The 20890-nt window shown below is 36.9% G+C and overlaps 1 protein-coding gene across 2 annotated transcripts in view; it reads left to right on the forward strand.

Moving 5' to 3' along the window:
• Positions 1–486: 486 nt before the first annotated feature.
• The window catches only part of LOC124712524 (serine-arginine protein 55-like), a 39282-nt gene continuing 18878 nt past the window's right edge, over positions 487–20890 (forward strand). The window contains exons 1-3 of one of the 2 annotated variants that reach the window (XM_047242843.1): positions 487–644; positions 1331–1454; positions 13386–13456. In XM_047242843.1, the coding sequence (XP_047098799.1) occupies positions 1332–1454; positions 13386–13456 (194 nt within the window). In that variant the 5' untranslated portion in view covers positions 487–644; position 1331. Of the gene's footprint in view, positions 645–1330; positions 1455–1495; positions 1623–13385; positions 13457–20890 lie in introns of both variants that reach the window. The other variant, XM_047242839.1, reaches the window with a different exon arrangement.

Below are 20890 nucleotides of genomic sequence, written 5' to 3' on the forward strand. Positions count from 1 at the left end.
CTACGTGTTTTCTTTTTTTTCTTTTGCAGTGACAAAATATAGTTATTCACTTTCAAAACCGCAAATGCATCAGCCGTCAGACATGATTACGTTAGCTCAATACAAATTCAACTGAATATCCGCTGCAAAATGTGGTGGTTGTCCTCTAACTATTCGCCAATGATGACACCAACATTGGCACCAATGTATGAACTAAAGATGACGGTGAGTCGGCTGAAGCTACGTACCATTCCGTTGACGTTGAGTGTGAATCAGCCTTTATTTTCTAAAATCGACTTAAATTCTTAGATAACGTAAAAATATTAGGTCAGCATGTGTTTCTTCATAGTATCAGTTATCTTAACTGCTTGGACTAAATTAACATCTGTCTAACTTTTAGAAATAAAAAGTAATGGTTAATTAGGCAATCTTTGTACTCTCTTTCAGGCAAAGATAATCCACACTACCTGCTATGATATTAGTCGAATATCTTTAGAAGGATGCAAGAAAATTCCTTGCTTTCCGGCTCCTGATAGAGGAAGCGTTGGTTTGTGTGGTGTGTTGGAAATAAATGTTTAAGCGTTGTAGTAGTTTCAGAAGCTTACACACTATACGTTTGTTGATTTCTTTACCAAGTATTTGAAGTCTGGAAGAGATCAGTTAATGTAAGTAAGGTCGCTTGTAGAGTATTATTTCAATTTGTATGTGCAAGTGTTATCTCTGTGTAGAACTCTCATGGCTTCTGGTGGCCATTACATTGACCAATTTGTAAAAATAATGTTTTACCTATTATGTACCTTCCTTACTTTGTACCTAGTTAATTCATGTAGTTTCTTACCTCTGACCATCATTTATATTCAATATTATAGCAAAAGATTTTATTATATACTGTTAGCATTAGTAAACACCTGGCTTGCGCGGTGGGTTGTGCGTAAATACCCTACGTGATGCAAAATTTTGACCGGGATGTCCCATTGTTTATGATGTGGTTTTGAAATTAAAAACGGAAAAAGTTTTCATTTTCTGAGATACTTTTCGGAATTATTTGCACATGCTTAGCTTTTAGTATAACTTAGGTAACTAAACTTGATGCCTATTTTTTACAAGCTGTGTATGGAATTACAAGCAGTCAGTATTGGAAATCATAAATTTCGATATTCGGTATTAATGTGGTCATCATTAATTACATTCGCGGGTTTTTTGAGTGACGTATTTTATTTATTGTTTCCCCACTTCCTATCGTTCCTGCCACCTTGTAGCAGTTTTAAATAAGATTGTAATCAAATTAAGTGGCTGATGTAGGGATGATTTGAGGCTTATGATGTAATTGACTGCTTTTATTTCCTTTAAGAATGGGCACCAGAGTTTTCATTGGTGGCCTAACTTACCGGGTTCGAGAACGCGACCTTGAGAAGTTCTTCAGGAAATATGGTAGAATCAAGGAAGTCGCTATGAAGAATGGATTTGCCTTTGTCGTAAGTATAATTTGAATATGACTTCCTCTTGTCTATTGCAGCATGGTAGGCACAAGGGTGTATGTTGGATGCCTGCCGCATGGCGTAAGAGAGAGAGACCTTGAGCGCTTTTTCAGAGGTTATGGTCGAATTCGTGATATACTTCTCAAGAATGGGTATGGCTTTTGTGTAAGTATTGTTTCCCATTTTACATTATTAATTTCGAGTGCATTAAAGTTGTTTTCGTGGGTACTGATTGAATATTGTCAACATCCAGTATCCTGCCATAAGCTGCTTGTATGTTGCTGTGAAAATTTACTAGTTGTCTGGAGACTTTTTAAAATTATCACACTAACACTGATAGGATTGATGCCTATGTTCAAACAAACCCTTTGCACCAAGGCAAAACTAAAGAGCAACATTGTGATTAAAAATTGGTGCAAAGTTAGTCCTTGTCGTGATCAAAACTGTGTATTATGCAGTAGTTGAAACATTTACCTCAGTTGTTCAGCAGCCTTGGAAACATTAAATCTTGCTGTGTATATATTTTCCATTTTTAAATAATTCCAGTTGTATGTATCACATGCAAGAGTTTTCTTTCCAGTTGATGTTCAAGCAAAAATTTCATATAGAGAAAGATGTAGTTGCATACATAGGACTAAGTGGAAAAGGAAATCATTGCAGTGTAACATATCTTTAAAGAACTTGGACTAGTACTGCACTCACGAATCATGAGTGTGCAGTGTCAAGTTTGTGAAAGATTCTAACAATATTATGATACGGAAATTTTGTACTCACCTTGTAGTAGAGATGTGACGCAGATAGGTACAACAAAGAGACTGTCACGAATGAAGCTTTCGGCCAGTAAGGCCTTAAACACACACACACACACACACACACACACACACACACACACACACACACCCCTATCTGCGCACGCGCTGTGACAGTCTTTTAGTTGTGCCTATCCGTGACTCGGCATCTCCACTATATGGTGAGTAGCAACTTTCCCTTTTCTTAATATTGTTGCATTCCATAATGGATTTTCCATTATGTGAAACACTTTTATGTATAAATTTGCATAGATTTTTATGGTTTAATACAGACATTACACATTAATCATTTCATGGAAGGTGTGAAGATATGCACTCGGTGAGTGGTTGGTACACTGAGTTGTGAAAAGGTGTATAAACACATCGAAATCTGTGTAATCTTAAGGATAGTGTATTTGCTCAGATATTTTAGTGTGTGTTTGGCCTGATGCTGCAGACCGATTAGTAATGTAACTAGAGTTCTAGCTTTGGAAGGAATGCCAGTAATCCCATTTAAAATTATCCTTCCTGTCACATGCATCTTTTGGGGGTATGAAGCATGATGGAAATGCAAATTTGTCCCAATAGATGTTTTAAAACACCAGGATTCTCAATATAGTGGAATTTACTGGAAGTGTTACGGGATTATAAACCTCTCTGGGGAGGGGGCCTGAATTAGTGTTAGTCGTGGTGTTGCATAGGGAAAGGGAAGTAAGTTAATTGAATTGCTGTGTTTGTTAATAAATGTCCATTCACTGCCTCTTTCCATGTGCACAATCACAGATGCACAGGATTAAAAGCTTATACACAAAAACTATTGGAACGTTGCCTCATTGTGCAAGCAGTCTGCTGAGTACCTACCCCTTGGGAGATCGTGATGGAAAGGTGACAAAAAGAAAGCAACAAGGTGACTGGATAAAGTATGTAAATAACTGGTATATGAGCAATATGTTGTGATAGACAATTTGTTTGTGGGTTTAAGGTGACAATGAGATTTTGGAATTTTAGCTTGGGGAAACAGCAGTGGTAAAGTTGGCAGTAACATTTTGTTAGCTAGTAACCGGTGACTTATATGCCAGTTTGAACTATTTCACATTTCAGTAACTGTTCTCGAAACAAATATTTAACAGATACTTATTCTTTATGTGCAAATTACTCGGCTTCCAATACATCATTTGTATTTTACGCTTTGTGCGACTTCAGTCATAGATTATATGCAGATTAGCATTCTTGAACTCGACAAATTTCAGAATGTTATGGACTCCAGATTCCACTAGGATGAAGGTTGCATTTTCCAGTTTTGTATTTGTTGCAGCAGCAATGTTCATTTCAGTTTGTAGTAGTCAGTTGAGGAGCTATTAATACCATGTCTTTCCTTTTTCAAGTGTCAGGCTCCTCAGTTATCTTGCTGTGAAAGTGAATAGTGTGCATGTTTGTCCACAGGTTTCACATACACTTGTCATAAACTTGTTGGTAACTTTTCTGTTGTCCTGCTTCGACTTACTCTTCAAACGAACATGATCACACACATCTTACTGCTCAGGGCATAAGCTCTCAAACTTTTTCTTGAAATCTTAAGGAGTTGCATTCCATATGACTTCTAATTGTCTGTAATCATCTATAAATTTCAACATGCTTTCCTTGACATCAACAGACATTCTTGCACATAATTATCTTCAAGCATAAGCTCAACATACTACCAACAAAACGCATGTGGACGCCAGTTGCATGTCATTTGAACAATGTAAGACCTTGCCACTTACCACAGGAAGCAATTCGCAGTTAACATGGCATACAATTTGGGAAAATTACATTTGCACAAATGCACATTTGTAGTTGCACTGTCGGAAATGTTATGTGTTTCCGCAGAGTTAAATGGCAAAAACGGCATCATGTGGGTGCACCTTAACAGCAACACCCAGCACATACAGACCTTGTAAATGTTCATTGGTGTCTTTAGGGTTCTTGGGGTCTAAATATAGTCATTGAATTATTGAGAGTGTGAAGGAATGTAACATGTGAGAAATTGTCATTTTCTCAAAAGCAAAGGTGAAAGGTTTGGGAAAAAAGAGTACCTACCTTCATGAATTCGTGTTTCTAGAGTGACATTGAAATTTCAGGCCTTAGTTTGGTAATTCAGTGAAAGGTAGGCCTGTTTTTTTCCCCCCCCTCCCCTCCCTCGCAGAATTTGCCGTGACACTAGGAAGTAAAACGTGCTCAAACCACAAAATTTTGGGAAAATCTTGTGAAGACTCACCATTTTGGATAGCTTGTTTGAAAGCAGCGAGTAGGTGAGACATCGGGTGTTACGGAATTTAGCTTTTTATCTGATAACATTTCCAAAGGTGAAACAGAAAGCATTGATACTTAACAATGAACTGATTGGTATAAGGGGGTCAGAATAAGAAAGTGATTGAGAGCAGTTGAGTGTTGAAAGGGCAGATGTCGATTCGCCCATGTGCGCTAGTGCAGTATGACCACAGAATATTCTGTGGGACAGTTGCAGTAGCAATAGCTGTGCAGTTCTGTACTACCCACCTACTTATGCTGCCATTTAACATGTGTTATTAATTTTGCTTTTAAGGATTATAACATTCCTGTTGCTTAAGGTATATGCTCTTGTGTATAAAAGGATACACTGTTCCTTTTACTAGTATATACCAACAAAAGTGACTGGTCGCACACTCTTACAAAATCAGAATGATTGACATTTAGGTGAAATTCCTTAGTAAAAGGGTGCTGAGATGTATGTGAATGTTTCATGTAAATACAGCAGTGCACAAATTTACAGTAAGTTCAATTGCTTGAGTCTTACCAGTAACTGTAGCATGCAAGTAGTATGTCATACTTGTTCAGAGGGCTATTCCTTAATGACAAGATGAGATTTATTGTGAAAATGGGGGAGACACCATTCAAACGAAAACATGGAACATAAACACAAAAATAAGATTAATTATGGCAAAGAGTTAATGCTATGTAGTTCAGTCATTTTCTTCCTTGACACTTGTTACGTGTGCTCTGTTCGGTGGAAGGGTGATCAGAATTGCACAGGGGTATAATTATATTTTCAATATTACTTTATACACTCAATTTACAATGCGCCTTCAACAATTGTTTCTATGTGGTTAGTGTTGCTCCTTTTCTGTGACATTATCTGTATAAGTGCTGCCTCTAACAGTTCTTGAATTCCTACCACAGTGAAGCTTTTGGTATATGTTGCCATTTAATGTTATATTTGCACCCAAATAGTTTAGATGGTGTTGAAGTAGCAGTGACATGGTGGAAGCATAAGAAACCTATGATCGTGTTATTTATCCACCTTGCCACAAAACTTCTAAACTGTGGCTTTTTTCCTCTGTTTCCGTGAGCTCAGTGTTTCATAAATTGTTCTGAACTTTTACATTGCGGTGTTTTAACCATTTAACAATTTTGGCTCTTTCATTACTATGGCTGGAGTTTTAATCTTCAATAACTGATTGCTATGGAGCACATCCATTATAATGACAGATGGCCAGTATGTTTCCCAGCAGTTGCACCATAAACCATGTCAGAAAACTATCATGGGTCATAATCTCACTGTAGTCACTTTCCTTGATTTATAGAGGAGGCAGATAGATATGAAACCAGGTAAAACTTGTGTGTTCAGGACAATAATTCCTGTAGTCTTTCCCCGGGGAACAGCATAACTCCCACACATTCTGTCATTTGTCCTCTCTCCTGATTTTTCTGATGGACTGACTGAAGTTTATCCATATTTTGTCGAGCCACAGTCTCTTCAAATGACACTTCTAACAACATTTCTTAAAAATCGACAGTGTCGTGCTGTATAACCTATTCATTATAATTTTCTGTCGATTAATGCTTTTGTACCAAAAAGTGACGATTTTTTTTTGAAAAAGGAGTCTTGTTGCCACCCAATAATTCTGCCTTCTGAAGATTATAACAGTTATAGTTTGGTTTCTTTTCTCATAATATCCATATGTGTGGTGACAAATGGCTTCTTGTTGAGTTGAAGTTGCTACTCGTGGTTCTGTCTTCTTACCATGTGCCTATAGCTTAGATGAACCAGGCTCTTCCTCTTTTGCACAGTATTTTTTCCTTATAAACTTAGAAGGCAGTGTTCATAAAATATCTTCAAAAGTGTCTGCAGTACTTCAGAGTACCTTCATTAGAGGTAGTAGTCGCACTGTTGCCTCTTCCTCTCAAAATACATGTGTACCGAGCACACAAACTCATGTATGTGACTGTGCAAAACAAGAGATGATCACTGAAATTCTGTTCAGCAACCACACTTCACTACACACTTTAGCTGCAAGCTGCTGCCATTCTGTAGTGCGAGATAAGCGCGTTAGAGAAACAAAGCACCCAGTGAAATGTGTAACTACTGTTTATGTTGCTGTCTGCAACTGGATATAGTAGTGTTAGCAGAGAGAGATTTTGACAGTGGAACAGAAGGTGCGACCGTGTGTGTTTTCGGATCGTCTGTTGCTGTGGTAGCAGTGCTGTAAACAGCTAGATGTCAATCATGTTGTTGTTGTTGTTCTGATCCAGGTATACTGTTAACAGTGGAGTTCCACTACAGGGTTCAGTTGAAAGCATTTGAAGTGTTCTACTTAAATACCATTGTATTTTATAGATACAATGTATTTAACTTAAGTGTTCAAATACCAGTGGAATGAAAAATCTCGCATTTCCACGTGATATAAATCAGCACATTGTGTGAATATAATATTGTTACATGACCTAGGTTTTATTTAAGTGTTGATGATGTGGTATTAAGTCTATATTGCCTGCTAGGGGATTATTAATCAACTGACCAAGAATTGAAGTGTGTTTGTTCAGAATAATATTCAGTATGAAACTGCAGCCCTCCAGAATAGTGCACCCACCAAACATTTTTAAGCAGTTTGGAGAAGGGCATCAAAGAATAGTACAATGATAGATCATTCCATGCACATTGACATTCTGCAAGCCACTGTATAGTGTGTGGCAGAGGGTACTCTGTTAATAACTGTACACAAGGCCACATCACAGTTTTGTCCCTGGTATACCGGTGTGAGAGACATGTATTTGAGTATTTGAGAAATTAATTTTACTTTACTAGTCAAAGCCTTTTGAAGTACTTTGAATAAGTGTGTGCGTGAGTGTTTTACTTTATTATTTCCATTTTTTCAGTTGTAATATATTATGCAATTTGTAGCCTTTGTGAAAGTAAAATTGAGTCCTAATTGTATGTTGTTTCATTATGTTTAGTGTAACACTTGAGTTGGTAATATTTCAGTGGTGATTAGTGAATGACAGTTACATGAATTTTCATTATGCTGTATGGCTCTTAAACATAACACAATGCAGTTGTGCTTTAATGTTATTGCTATTTGACTTAATTTTTAACCATAGAGGTAAATTCTCAGGCTTGACTTTCTTGGATACAAATGTCACCTTGTACATAATGTTCATAGCCAGTATTATTTGGACCTTTGTGTGGCTCTTCCATGTAGTTGTCAGATTAACTTGCGCACAGAAATAACACACTGAAATGTTGTATAGTAAAAGAAAAATCATAACAACCTGAAATATCCTAAATTTGTGGGCATTTTTTCTATTTGTCTTTCACGTTATAGAGCACTATACTGTACATTTACATGATAAAAATTTTTAAAAAATGGAAATAAAGATCAGACCTATTATGCTCCAGGACACATTTTGTCCTGGGTAAGTACTACCTGTGACTGTAATTCAAATTGTCTTACTTTGACATCTTTGGCATACAGTAACTAAGGTAACTCATTCAGAAAACTGCTGTTTCTTCAAGTATTAGCTTTATGCACTGTCTCCATTTGTTTAGTCATACACACAAATGTCTTTGTGGAGTTAAATCAGATATTTTTCAGTGAGGGGTGTTTCCAACTATTTCCACCCAAATGTACTCCTCGATAGTCTCAATTTACTGTTTGTAAGTTTTTTGTGTCATATCAAAGCTCTTGACCTGGCACAGTCCACTTTTCTTGCAAAACTCTTCTATGTGCTTGTTGATTTGTTCAAAGTATTGCATGTGCTAATAAGTGCACATTAGTATATTTAAGTCCTTAATCCTTTTTTCTTGAGGTCAGTGTAAGAAGATTGGCAGAAACTTCCCAACCATCGAGCTATTGTACGTCATAGTGGTTGCTCTCAGGATGAATCACCCTGACCAACCTTTGAATGTCACTGTCCATTAGTGCACAGCTTTTCTGTCTGACAGGTAGATGTCCCAGTCCATGATGCCCATTGCAAATGACTTGCCATAAGCTACGTTGTATTAGAGTGCATTTATACTTTCACCAGAGGGCAGTGGCTATAACAAGTGAAGCTCATCCTTTTTTTTTTAACCAGTTCCATACCAGGCATTTCCTCGTGGGTTTATAGAATACTCTCATTTGGTCCTATTCATTTTTTATTTTCTTAAATTGTTGAACAACCCATCTCCAAAAATGCACTCTCTCTTGTTGCCAAATTGTACTTAAGGATCAAGAAAATGGTTCAATTATTTGAAAAAGAGGGATATACTGACATGCAGTTTTTTATGCGTTGCTGATCTAAGTTAAGATAAATACATTTCAGTGTTAGGGTGTTCAGATTCGGAATGTGCTGCATAAGGATGGACTAAGATATTATGCAGATTGACAGACTATTACTTTTAGGGATGAAGACAGGACTTCAGGTGGTGTCTCCTTCATTGCACAGTGTAATTAAGTATTCAAAGCAGTGGTGAAGGATGTAGTGATACAGTTTTTTCGATACCTTTGTTGTTGTGGGTCATAAACTAGTTTCATACTGGTGTGTGGGAGGCCACGAGATAGGATTAAGGGATGCTGTGGACATTTTGCAGGTGTTTGTGTGGCTTTGAATATAGGTATTTGTGGTCTTCATTGGCACAACATTTTTAAAAATAGTTCTTAAGTCCATGATTACACAGGCATTATTTTTACACAGTGTAGTGTATCAATGTTGTGAAGAGATAATTTAAGTTATGAATATGAGGAAAATGCTTTTCAGACTATCACCAGAAGAAACCTTTCGTAGATTTTGTCATTGTTTCTATTAAAAAGTTAGAGTGGGGCATGTCAGCACAAATATGACTGTACAGTGTGGCACAGATAAAAGTAGCCCGTTTAAGTATGAAGGAAATGAAGTGAAATTACAGAACGAAGAGCTGAAATGGACTTAACATTTATTTACAATAAAAAAAAATTGAAAATTACATTTATAGATGTTCAAAATGACCCTCTGTGACATCAATACACAGCTTTGCTCAAATAACCATATTCAGATACACCCGGTGTAAAGTTCAGATAATGATGGTGGCAACTTCACGGCTGATGCCTCTCAGTTTCGGTATTGCATGTAGATTTGTTTCACAGACTTTGCTCTCAAGTGTGCCTACAAAAAAAAAAAAATCATATGTTAGATCTAACGAACATGGTGAAGACTTTGTGGACTCGTTCCAGGAATACTTTATTGATGTGGCATGTTGCCACATCTTGGTGAAAGAAGCAGTGTTGTCTTTCATATTCAGTGAGTTGAGCATAAAATGTATCAAAAATTTCCATGTATGCAATTGTGTTGAGGGTAGTGTAAAAGAAAATATCGGTCCAACGACCCACGTTTGTGTTACACTGCACCAAATGCTGCTGTTTTCATTATGGAATTGTAGCGGACATGCATTGTTAGGTTTCTCCATTACACAGTACCTAATGTTTTGTGAATTCACTTGACCGAAAAGATAACTTTATCACTCGTGATGTAATGGAAAGGGTCTAACGAACCATTGTTGATGTTATTCAGAAGCCATGTGCTGTAATCTACATGTTTCTGTTGTCATCCCATAATTGCTGCCACTAGCCTGACAAGATATTTAAAAAAATTTTCAATATTGGCTGGCAACTACTAGTTACATGCTGCTTTTGAGCCAATTTATATGGAGACTCTTTTGGGCTCTGTAGACTTCTGTGGGCTCTGAATAATTGTTTGGCCAATGTCTGCAATAACTTCTGGCGTGCAAACTGAAGGAATTCCTTGTTTTAAATTTTGCGCAGATCCATGGGTGTTAAAATTTTTGTACAGGTTGTGTTGCTCTCTCTTTGCTGGTAGTCTTCTACAGGGAAAATTTTGCGGGTTCCCGTAATCAAACCTATTTTCACATACGCATCCACAGTTTAAATTCTTCTACTGAGAAAGTTATTTCACTTGCAGACTGCAAAGAGAAACATGTCACTTCACTGATGAAATAAACTGAAGTGATTACAGAAGAATGCTAAGTCTATTGTTGCGTAAAACTGTCCATTGTGGTCGCTGTTTACTTCAGAAGTGAAAAGTAGCGTTCACATATAGTTTGAAGGAAAGACAACACCAGTAGCAATCAGGTGTCAAAAGAATTCAGTTGTGACAGTTGGAAATTTGTGCCATGCGAGTACTCGAACCTGGATATCACACTTAACATGAGTGGTTGTCTGAACTGCCTTGGCCATCAGGGCATGCTTCATGTCTAATCCAAATTTTGAACTTGCTACACACTAGTAGTATGTCCAATCACTTACCTGCTAGCAGAGAGTACTGCAGTTTAGCAAGATGCTTGTACCCTGTTTTGCATCAGTGTTGAAATTACAAAGGCTGTCATACCCACAGATCCACAGTACAACCTCACTTTTTCATTCCCAGAGTTAAAGTTTTCCCTCTGTTTACAACATTTTTTCCTTGCTCTCATCAAATTTCCTATGTTAACAATGTTAATTTGCACCCAATTTATAATTTTTCTAAGTGCATGCTTTAACGAATAAAATAAGTTTGTGGGGAAAAAAGCTGACATAATTAACACAAAATAATGCTGGCACATGGTTCAGTCAAGTAGTTGCATGGTTAAGTTTCTTCTTAAGTCCGAACAATTCATGCTTCATCTCCTGCCCCTGCCAAGTTCTACTTGCCATGGTGGCTGATGGGAGTAAATAGGCTACAAACTCTGTGCTTGTGCTTGGCCTCTTCTAGCACTACTTAGTGCATTTAAGTACTCACTTTGCTGTGTTGCCCAAATGTTTTTGGTTTAAGCACCATGCCAGTAATATTTACTGCTTAAAATTATCTTTCTCGCATTTTCGACAAGTTTTTGAAGTCCCTTGGAAAATATCTCTCTCTCTCTCTCTCTCTCTCTCTGTGTGTGTGTGTGTGTGTGTGTGTGTGTGTGTGGGCGCTAGAAATTTTGTGGTCCAACATGACATGAAACTACAATAGCATAGTAATGATCTGTGACCAGTGTAAGCCCACTAAAAGCTAAAATATGCAGATTTAACATTAATTTTCTAAAAGAAAATCGCATTCTGTGAACTTGTAAATCAAGTAGAATAGGGTATGCTGATAGACTGCTTAACCCTGTTGCATATAAAGGTGTAGCTATTTGTACACTGATCAGCCAGAACATTGACCACCTGCATAGTAGCTGGTATATCCATCTTTGGCACAGATAACAGCAGTGATCGTTGAGGCATGGAAGCAATGAGGCCATGGTAGGTCGCTGGAGGGAGTTGGCACACACAAACCATCTAATACCAGGAGCTCTGACGCCACATTCAATCGCATCCCAGATATGTTTGATTGGGTTCAGATCTAGCAAATTGGGGAGCTAGCACATTAATTGGAAGTCGTCACTGTGTTCATCAAACCACTCCTGACTGTGACATAATGCATTATCTTGTTGAAAAATGGCACTTCCATTGGGAAACATAATAGTCGTGAAGGGGTGTACGTGGTTTGCAACCAGTGTGTGTGATACTCCATGATTGTCATGGTGTGTTGTTCGAGCTCCCAACTTGTCTTCATCCTGCAGCACAGGTGTCAAGGAGCTGTTTCCCTTAAGACAACTGATTCATGCCCTAGACCATGTGTGCCTAACATCCAGTGCTGATGCTCATGCCCATTTGTCATAGTTGCAGATATGGTGTTAACATTGGCACATGTATAGGTCATTGGCTGTAAAGGCCCTTCATTAGGATGTTCAGTGCACTGTGTGTTCATACAGTTGCACTCTGCCCAGCATCAAAGTCTGAGGTTAGTTCCACCAAAATTCGCCACCTGTCATGTTTTATTAGTCTGCCCAGCCTATGACATCAGACATGTGTGATGAAGGGTGGCTGCCCAATGCTACATCTCGATTAGATTTCACCTTGTGTTGAAGATACCAAAGCACTCCTCGAACACCGTACAGGTCTTGCAGTTTCCGAAATGCTCTGCAATCTGCGGTGAGATTGTTTGTCCGCCTTTCTTATTCAGACAGTACGCTCAGTGATACTATGTGCTCCATGCACGCGTCTCACTAGGTGACGTTACCACCTGGATGAGTCATGTTGGTGGTGATAATGTTCTAGCTGATCAGTGTAATGTTGGTGGTGATAATGTTCTAGCTGACTGGTGTAATTTTAATAGTACATAACATTTTTCTCTCTGACCAAATTATGTGTAATTCGAGAAGTAAGACAGGATTTGCAATGACAGGTCTTGCAATTGGTTAACATTGTTTCAACATTTCACATCAATTTCAATAGTTTTAAAGAAATGTGTTAGCAGTAGTTAATTTGTAAGCTTCGGATTAAGATAAATGTTGTCAGCATATAGTTGAGCTATAGGAAGAAATCTCTCCAAAAAATAATCAGCAATTTTCCAAATCCTGACACGTTATTTAATGCAGTTGTATTCTGTGTTTTTTGTGTAATTTCTAGAATGAAGTGTGGCGCATAGTATTTACTTTGTAGACTTGCTCTTGTGAAATACTGTGTACGAAATCACTGCAATTTTAAACTTCGGAAGATTTATAAAAGAAATTGGTTGCTGAATAGCATATCCGAATTAAGTCATCGTTACTGCTTGTGTTTACTGATTTTAAGAAAGAAAAGTGCTTGTTGTTTTGAGTCTGTGTTAGTGATCTACTTTCATTCCACATCATCTTGCCACCAAAGTGTTTGTTTATGAATGAGAGGTAGATCCTGAACCTCCAGGATATAATATGCAAAATGTCATGCAGTACAGCATTAAAAGAATTTGTTGCACATCTATTGTTGATAAAGCCCTTTTAATGAATGTAACAACTCATAACTCTTTGTTTGTTTGTTTCTAGGAATTTGATGATTATAGAGATGCAGATGATGCCGTGTATGAACTCAATGGAAAAGAGCTACTTGGAGAGAGGTAAATATTTCCTAAAATTACCTGGGACTCATCTATTTTTATTTTTACTTAATACACCACCTACGAAATGAGTGGCTTAATACTGTTATGGAACATATTTTGGTTGGGCAAAGTTCATTGGATAACTGTACTATCCATACTTAATAATTGCAGAAGGTAAACAGAAATAAATGTTAGGTTTGCTGGACTGTTTTGGATGCATGGTGCACACAAATTTTGAAGTGAAGAAATGCTGGTGAACTAGATATGAACTGTGATGATTTGCTTCTGTGACATTCCCACTCCCCTCCCGCAGTAATAGAACATTGAAAAATTTCTGGGCTCATATTCAATATGACGTGGCAAAGTGATTTGTTCTCCACATAAATTTTGGTAAGAGTTTACAGCAGCTACTTATTTTCTTTTTTTCCCCCTCTGTTAGTAAGTGAATGATTTTCTAAGTCCTTAAGAAAGCTACACACATTCTGTTTAGCTGCGCAGTTTCCCACGTTATTTCATAACTGAGGAATAAACTGGGCGAGTACATGAGCTAACTGTACATTTCAGGCAGCCGTCCACCTCCATTAGCCTAGTATTGGTAACAATAAAACTGCTGAGTTTGGTCCGGTAATTGTAGTTGTCAGTCTTGAAGTCATCAATCACCTGAACCTCAATTTGTTAGTGCCATTACCTCCATGGGGAAAAGATGCTTTTGTGGATTTTATTGAAAGCTGGAATCTTCATAGGCTTTGGGGTATTGTTTTTTATTCCAATAAGGCAGGAAAAAAGTGGCCATGTGTGACTTTTGACATGAAAACTGAAATTTTCTGTGGCCTGATGTGAAGGCTGAAAGAGTAGGGGAGAGTTAAATATCTTGAAAAAATACACATTGTACGAAAAAAAGTTTCATATGAAAAGTTATTTTCAAACGGACATCTGTCTGTGCTAAACCTGTTAAATCTCCTAACGCCTCCCATTTTCAAATGGGAACCCATTTCTGATTGCATATTCAGATTCTTTTCCAAAATGTGCCTGGGTTTTATCTGAAGAATTTTTTTTCCATTTGTGTTTCATGCTCTAGTAACAGATTTGAGAGTTATGATGGTTGGACAGAACACTTCGAAATTTGTCACCATGATGGTGAGGTTTAAGGGACTCACCAAAAGAGAGCATTTGGATGGTGTGGGGACCCACTGAAATCAACCCCAAAGGGAACCAGATTTTTAAATATGTTATGTGTAAAAGTTTTATTATTGTGCAATTAAATTTAGAAAACTAAATTAAATTTTTAACAAGAATATTCAATGTTTAGAACAAAAAGTTTGTTTTATTGAAAATGTGATATAGAAGCAAATAAGTCTGTTCTTAATTGGAAAAACTAGAAAAAATTGAATTTTATTACAGTCCCATCTACCCTGAATGGAAGAAAAATGTAAAATTCCAGGTAGTTTTTGGTGTGGAATCTGAATCTGCAATAAAGAAGTCAATTCAGATTTGAAAATAAATGGTTGACCCCTGTGAGAGGGTTAGACAGTCAATTTTAACAAAGTTTTCAAATATTAAAGTCATCATCTGGAAACTTTTATGATCTGATGTGTATTTTTTGAAATATTTAATTGTTCCATGTTAAAAATGCACACACACCGTATTCTGTGCAGGTGATGGTATACAGTCGTATTTGCCATGTCAAAGAGCTTAACGTTCAGATTATCTTCAATGTAGCAAATAATTTTGAGCTTATGTTGAAGTTTAGGCTTTCTGTATATGATTTTAACAACTTCGTGAACTTTCACAGTGTAGAATTACACTCCAATAAACACAATATGATCAGTTTGTGTGCTAAGACCTGATGGCGAAGTTTTTTGTGATGTCAAATCATGTGACCCATGCGCATAAATATGCTTGTTCAACTTACTGATCAGTAACTATGATTTACCTCTCAGCAAAAAAGAAGTGATTGTGAATTAAGTTTCATTTAGCTCATTTGAAAGTGTTAGGACTTTGGTCATTACTGGGTTTCAGTTTGCAAAGCATTTAATATTTATTCCTTAAAAGCACACATTATCTAAAAGAAGGGTTTGTCAAAACTGAATTTCAGTAACATGGATCCTGTGTGGTAGTTTCATTATGACCAGTGACAATATTCATTTAAAATGGAAATTTGGTAAAAGTGGGTACATTAATATGGCATTTTATTGTAGTCACTTAATTTGAACTCATTTAAGTGACTTAGACGGAAAATCTGCCAACTTGTTCTTCCCATTGATTTGTTCAGCATAATTCTTTGCTACCCTTATTGTTGAGCGCTTTGTCCGCTTGTTACCAGTGAAATTAATATTAGTCTACACTCTAAATTTTTCTTTTCAGTCTTCATTTTTTATTTATTTTTGCACCTAAAAAAGTATTCAGAAATACAGTAGTACTTCCTAGTCCCTCCCAGAAATTGGGCCTTTGTCATAAATTTCTACATGAAGTGAATTTCTTTGGGTTTGCAGTAAACTGTGTTATGTTCATTTTGACTTGACTCTGCTTGTAACATGTTTCAAAATTATTAAGTTTGACCAATACAGTTTCATACATGAATGATTTATTCACAATATGGGAACTATTCAGTTACAAAAGGTAGTGCACAATGGATTCAGATATATTTCAAAAATACCATAGTATAAGTTTACACTCATCTCTTGTAAAATTTTTTCTTTTATTACAATAAAGAGAAATGGATCCTCAAATGTACGAATACAGAAGCTGTTGTCTATTTTCCTTCTCTTCCTTCTTCTCTTTATAAAGTACACTGATTCAGTTGGAAATATAGCACATGCGCAACAGAGCTATTATGTAACAGTTATAAAATGGTTGGACTAGTCTGTACTGTTCTCAGTAGAGCTGCAGCATGGGTTGAAAATGACGATTATTGTTGCTGCTGCTGGATTCAATCTGATATTTTCTTAATGCCCTAAGCGTAGTGTCTATTGAAATTTATCTCCTGTCGAGTGTAGTGTACTGAGCAAACAGATGGTGTGACGCTGGTGTAGGCAATTTTTCAGAGCTCATAAAAGTGCCCATACACTGTCCCTCATCAATGGGGACCTCGTGGAAAGGGTGCAGCAATGCATTTCGCATTAGTCCACAGTTGCGGATCTCGGCACCCATTTCCTGTAGATTCCGTGATCCTTGGATAAAATAATTCACTAAGCATCTGCTGTTCAAGAAAGTGTGTGCCATGTGGGTGCTGAAAAACATGACAATGAATTGCGTAGAAGCAACATTGACATTTCTGCAACAGTACCACAATGACAGTAATGGGTTCCTCACCGGGACACAAAATGGACCGCTTAGAAGCCACATCGACATTTCTGCAAAACATCCAACAGGATCATCATGGGTGATATGAGAGTTACTCACTTTATGCAATAAGCCAAGCAGCAGTCAGTGAAGTGGCATCACAGCGGATCTCTGGTAAAGACAAATTTCAAACAGACTGTCACTGCAGAAAATGACTTGTATCGATGTTCTGAGCCGGAAATGACATTTTGCTCATAGACCTCCTGGCCAGAGATGAAACTACGACCACTGATGATTACTGTGAAACACTGAAGAAATTGTGATGGGCTGTTTATAACAAGAGGTGTGGAGTGCTTGGTGCAGGTGCTCTGCTGATTGACGAGTGTTCGCCCACATTCACCTTGGTGCACAAAAACTGTTTTGAAGGTGTTTGACAGGGAGCTGTTTGATAATCTACAGTGGAGTGTCCCAGAGATACCTATCTTTTTTTTACAAGTTCATAAATTGCTCTGAGGAAGATCTGAAGACTACATACACATGCTGCTTTCATCCTCAAGCAGCAGACGTCTGTCAGGGAATACTAATAATTGATCACAATAATAATAATAATAATAATAATAATAATAATAATAATAATAATAATAATAATAATAATAATAATAATAATAATAATAATAATAATAATAATAATAATAATAATAATAATAATAATAATAATAATAAGCGATGGAACAAACAGATGCCTATAAATATCTCGGATACAGACAAAAAATAGGAATAGATAATACAAATATTAAAGAAGAACTAAAAGAAAAATATAGACAAAGACTAACAAAAATATTGAAAACAGAATTGACAGCAAGAAACAAGACAAAAGCTATTAATACTTATGCTATAAAGGAGGAGGAAGGGGATTTATCGATATAAAAAACCTACATTATGGACAGGTAGACAATTTAAGAAAATTCTTTATAGAACGAGCAGAAACTAGCAAAATACACAAAGCAATCACTCATATAAATACATTGGCTACACCACTGCAATTTCATAACGACTTCTACAACCCTTTAGATCACATAACATCAACAGATACGAAGAAAGTAAATTGGAAAAAGAAAACACTACATGGCAAGCACCCGTATCATCTAACACAGCCACACATCGATCAAGACGCATCCAACACATGGTTAAGAAAAGGCAATATATATAGTGAGACGGAAGGATTCATGATTGCAATACAGGATCAAACAATAAACACCAGATATTACAGTAAGCACATTATTAAAGACCCCAATACCACAACAGATAAATGCAGACTTTGCAAACAACAAATAGAAACAGTAGATCACATCACTAGCGGGTGTACACTACTAGCAAATACAGAATACCCCAGAAGACATGACAATGTAGCAAAAATAATACATCAACAGCTTGCCTTACAACATAAACTTACAAAACAACACGTTCCCACACACAAGTATGCACCACAAAATGTACTGGAGAATTATGAATACAAATTATACTGGAACAGAACCATTATAACAGATAAAACACCACCACATAACAAACCTGACATCATACTCACCAATAAAAAGAAGAAATTAACACAACTAATCGAAATATCCATACCCAATACAACAAATATACAAAAGAAAACAGGAGAAAAAATTGAAAAATACATCCAACTGGCTGAGGAAGTCGAGGACATGTGGCATCAGGATAAAGTTGACATTATACCAATTATACTATCAACTACAGGAGTCATACCACACAATATCCACCAGTACATCAATGCAATACAGCTACATCCAAACTTATATATACAACTACAGAAATCTGTAATTATTGACACTTGTTCAATTACCCGAAAGTTCCTAAATGCAATGTAACATATACCGTACAGTTAAAAGGAAGTCACGCTTGATCAAGGTCCGCGTCACTTTACATTTTTGACCAGACATAACGTCTGAGAAAAGAAAGAAAGAAATAATAATAATTTAGATTATTCCCCTTTAGGAGAGAGTGGAGAGCCAGTCACAATTTCACTTCCTTTTCTTTCCCTCCTTTTCATCCCAGAACCTCTTCATTAATGCTGTTTTATCTTCCTTTCCTCTGTCCTTTTTTCCCATATTGTTTCTTTCATTGAGATATGTTAAAGTTGTTTTGTTAACTGTTCTCTTAGAAATTTTCTGTTGTTGCAGTTCTTGTTGTTTCTTTTAGCCGCTTTAATTTGCTTGCATTAATGATGTTAAAAATTGTATTGGAGAGTTCTCATCATTCCTACATACGTACATACTGTAGGCATCTTTTCTTAAATTTACCAGTGATGTTGTCTGTGTGTCGGTATTGCTGCTTTGTGGGTTGTATGGCCCATGTTCCATCTTGGACAACAGTGCCATAGATTTTTCTAAGAATTTTGTATTCTTGTTTCTCTATTATGAATTTGTCGTCCTTCAAAAAACTGTGGTTTCTGCTGCACAACAGGTAAAATAATAGTGTTGTAGTGCTGCAGTTTTGCATTACAGGGTTGTAATTCCATGTCAGTTCGTGCAGCTTTTGCAGTTTGAATATTCTTTCTGTGTTGGAGATTGAGTTCATTCCTGTGGGTTGAATGGCTTCTCCTAAGTACTTAAAATGTGTGGCCTTTTGAGATTTTCCGTACGGTGTTTTCAGTGATGTTTTCCAGTTGATTTGGTGTCGATATACTGAGTTATTTTCATAGGATATTTGGAACCCAGTTTTAGAGATTTCATGTAGTTTATCTAGTGCTAGTTCGGCTTCATTTTTGTTGTTTGTTAATATAACAAGGTTGCCAGTAAAAGCAAGGCATTTCAGTGACTTTTTCTTTTTCAATGTAGATACGTTTGACATAATTTTCTCATTCACTGATTATTTTTTTCGGTTTGATAAACTGTGTGAATTTCGAATGAGTTTGAGATTTCTCCCATCAATGTTGTTTTTGAGATGATTTCAGATAAAAGTTCCATGGATGATGGCGTTCTTTCTGTCTACTCCTAATTCTTCTAGACTATTAAAATAACCTTTTTTGTCTTCCATAAATGTGATGGTAGTGTTCTGGCATTGTCTGATGGGTAGTATGGTTTTTGGTTCCAGATCTGTTCAATACAGGATCTCCTCTCCTGAATTGCCCCTGGTACTGGCCAATCTGTAGGTCGGCTTTCTGTGTTGAGGATAAAACATTAGAGAGGACTTATTGGAAGAAGTGATAGTGCACTGTAATTGTTTGGGCCTATTTTGTATTCATTCTTGTGGAGTGCCTGTATTGAGATATCTTCCATTCTTTTGGGCTTTTCTGTTTTCCAAGTGTCTGGTATTATTATGTGGCACTTTGGTGTTATGTTTTTGTCATAATTCTGCAATAATTCCATCTTCGCCAGGTGCTCTGTTATTTTTTAATGTTTGATTATTTTCACTAGTTCTTCATGTGAAGGTGAAAACGAAATCGAACAAGCGACCAGGATGGACGAGGCAGTTTGTTTGTAATAGAGTAGTGGACCAGGAAAAATAGACAGGTGGCACCAGACAATAAGTTTAAATCCAGTATACTCATCATGAATATGAGTAGAGCAGCACTAGGGGACCTAAGCTGTTGAATTAAAGAAATTGGTTCATGTTTGCGGTCACCTGATTAATTCCAAACACAAGGTACAAAAACATCTCCAAAATGCCACAATGCCAATTCTAGTCTAATTACACCCTCCACAAAATGAGATTGAAACACTTTATTGGTTATTCTACACTTGCATCATTTCAAAAGAAGCAAAATCAAAACTCTGATCATACAAACCTCCAGTCAGCTACAATCCAGTTTGTTTTTGCATTATTAAAAAATGGTCAGTTGTGTGCTGCTGTAAACAGTGGTGTTTTCGAGATACCTGGCTCCAGATGTTCATTGTACGCAGTTCCTTTTGCAGTGCTATATTGGAAACGGCTTGAAATGGGCCAGCAATTCCTGTTGGGTTTGAAACTTATTGTTGTTGACAAAGCGTGACATTCACCTGATGCCTGATGGCGCTTTTTTGCCATTGTCATTTCCTCATCTCAGTGCTACCCTAGACTTCATTGCAAGGAATTATGTCTGCAGTGGAGGGTCACAAGATCATTTGGGCCAATCCAAAATCTAAAATGCTCCAAAGTGGTTGGTGTGCT

Source organism: Schistocerca piceifrons, chromosome 1 (assembly GCF_021461385.2).
Source record: "Schistocerca piceifrons isolate TAMUIC-IGC-003096 chromosome 1, iqSchPice1.1, whole genome shotgun sequence".
Lineage (NCBI taxonomy): Eukaryota > Metazoa > Arthropoda > Insecta > Orthoptera > Acrididae > Schistocerca > Schistocerca piceifrons.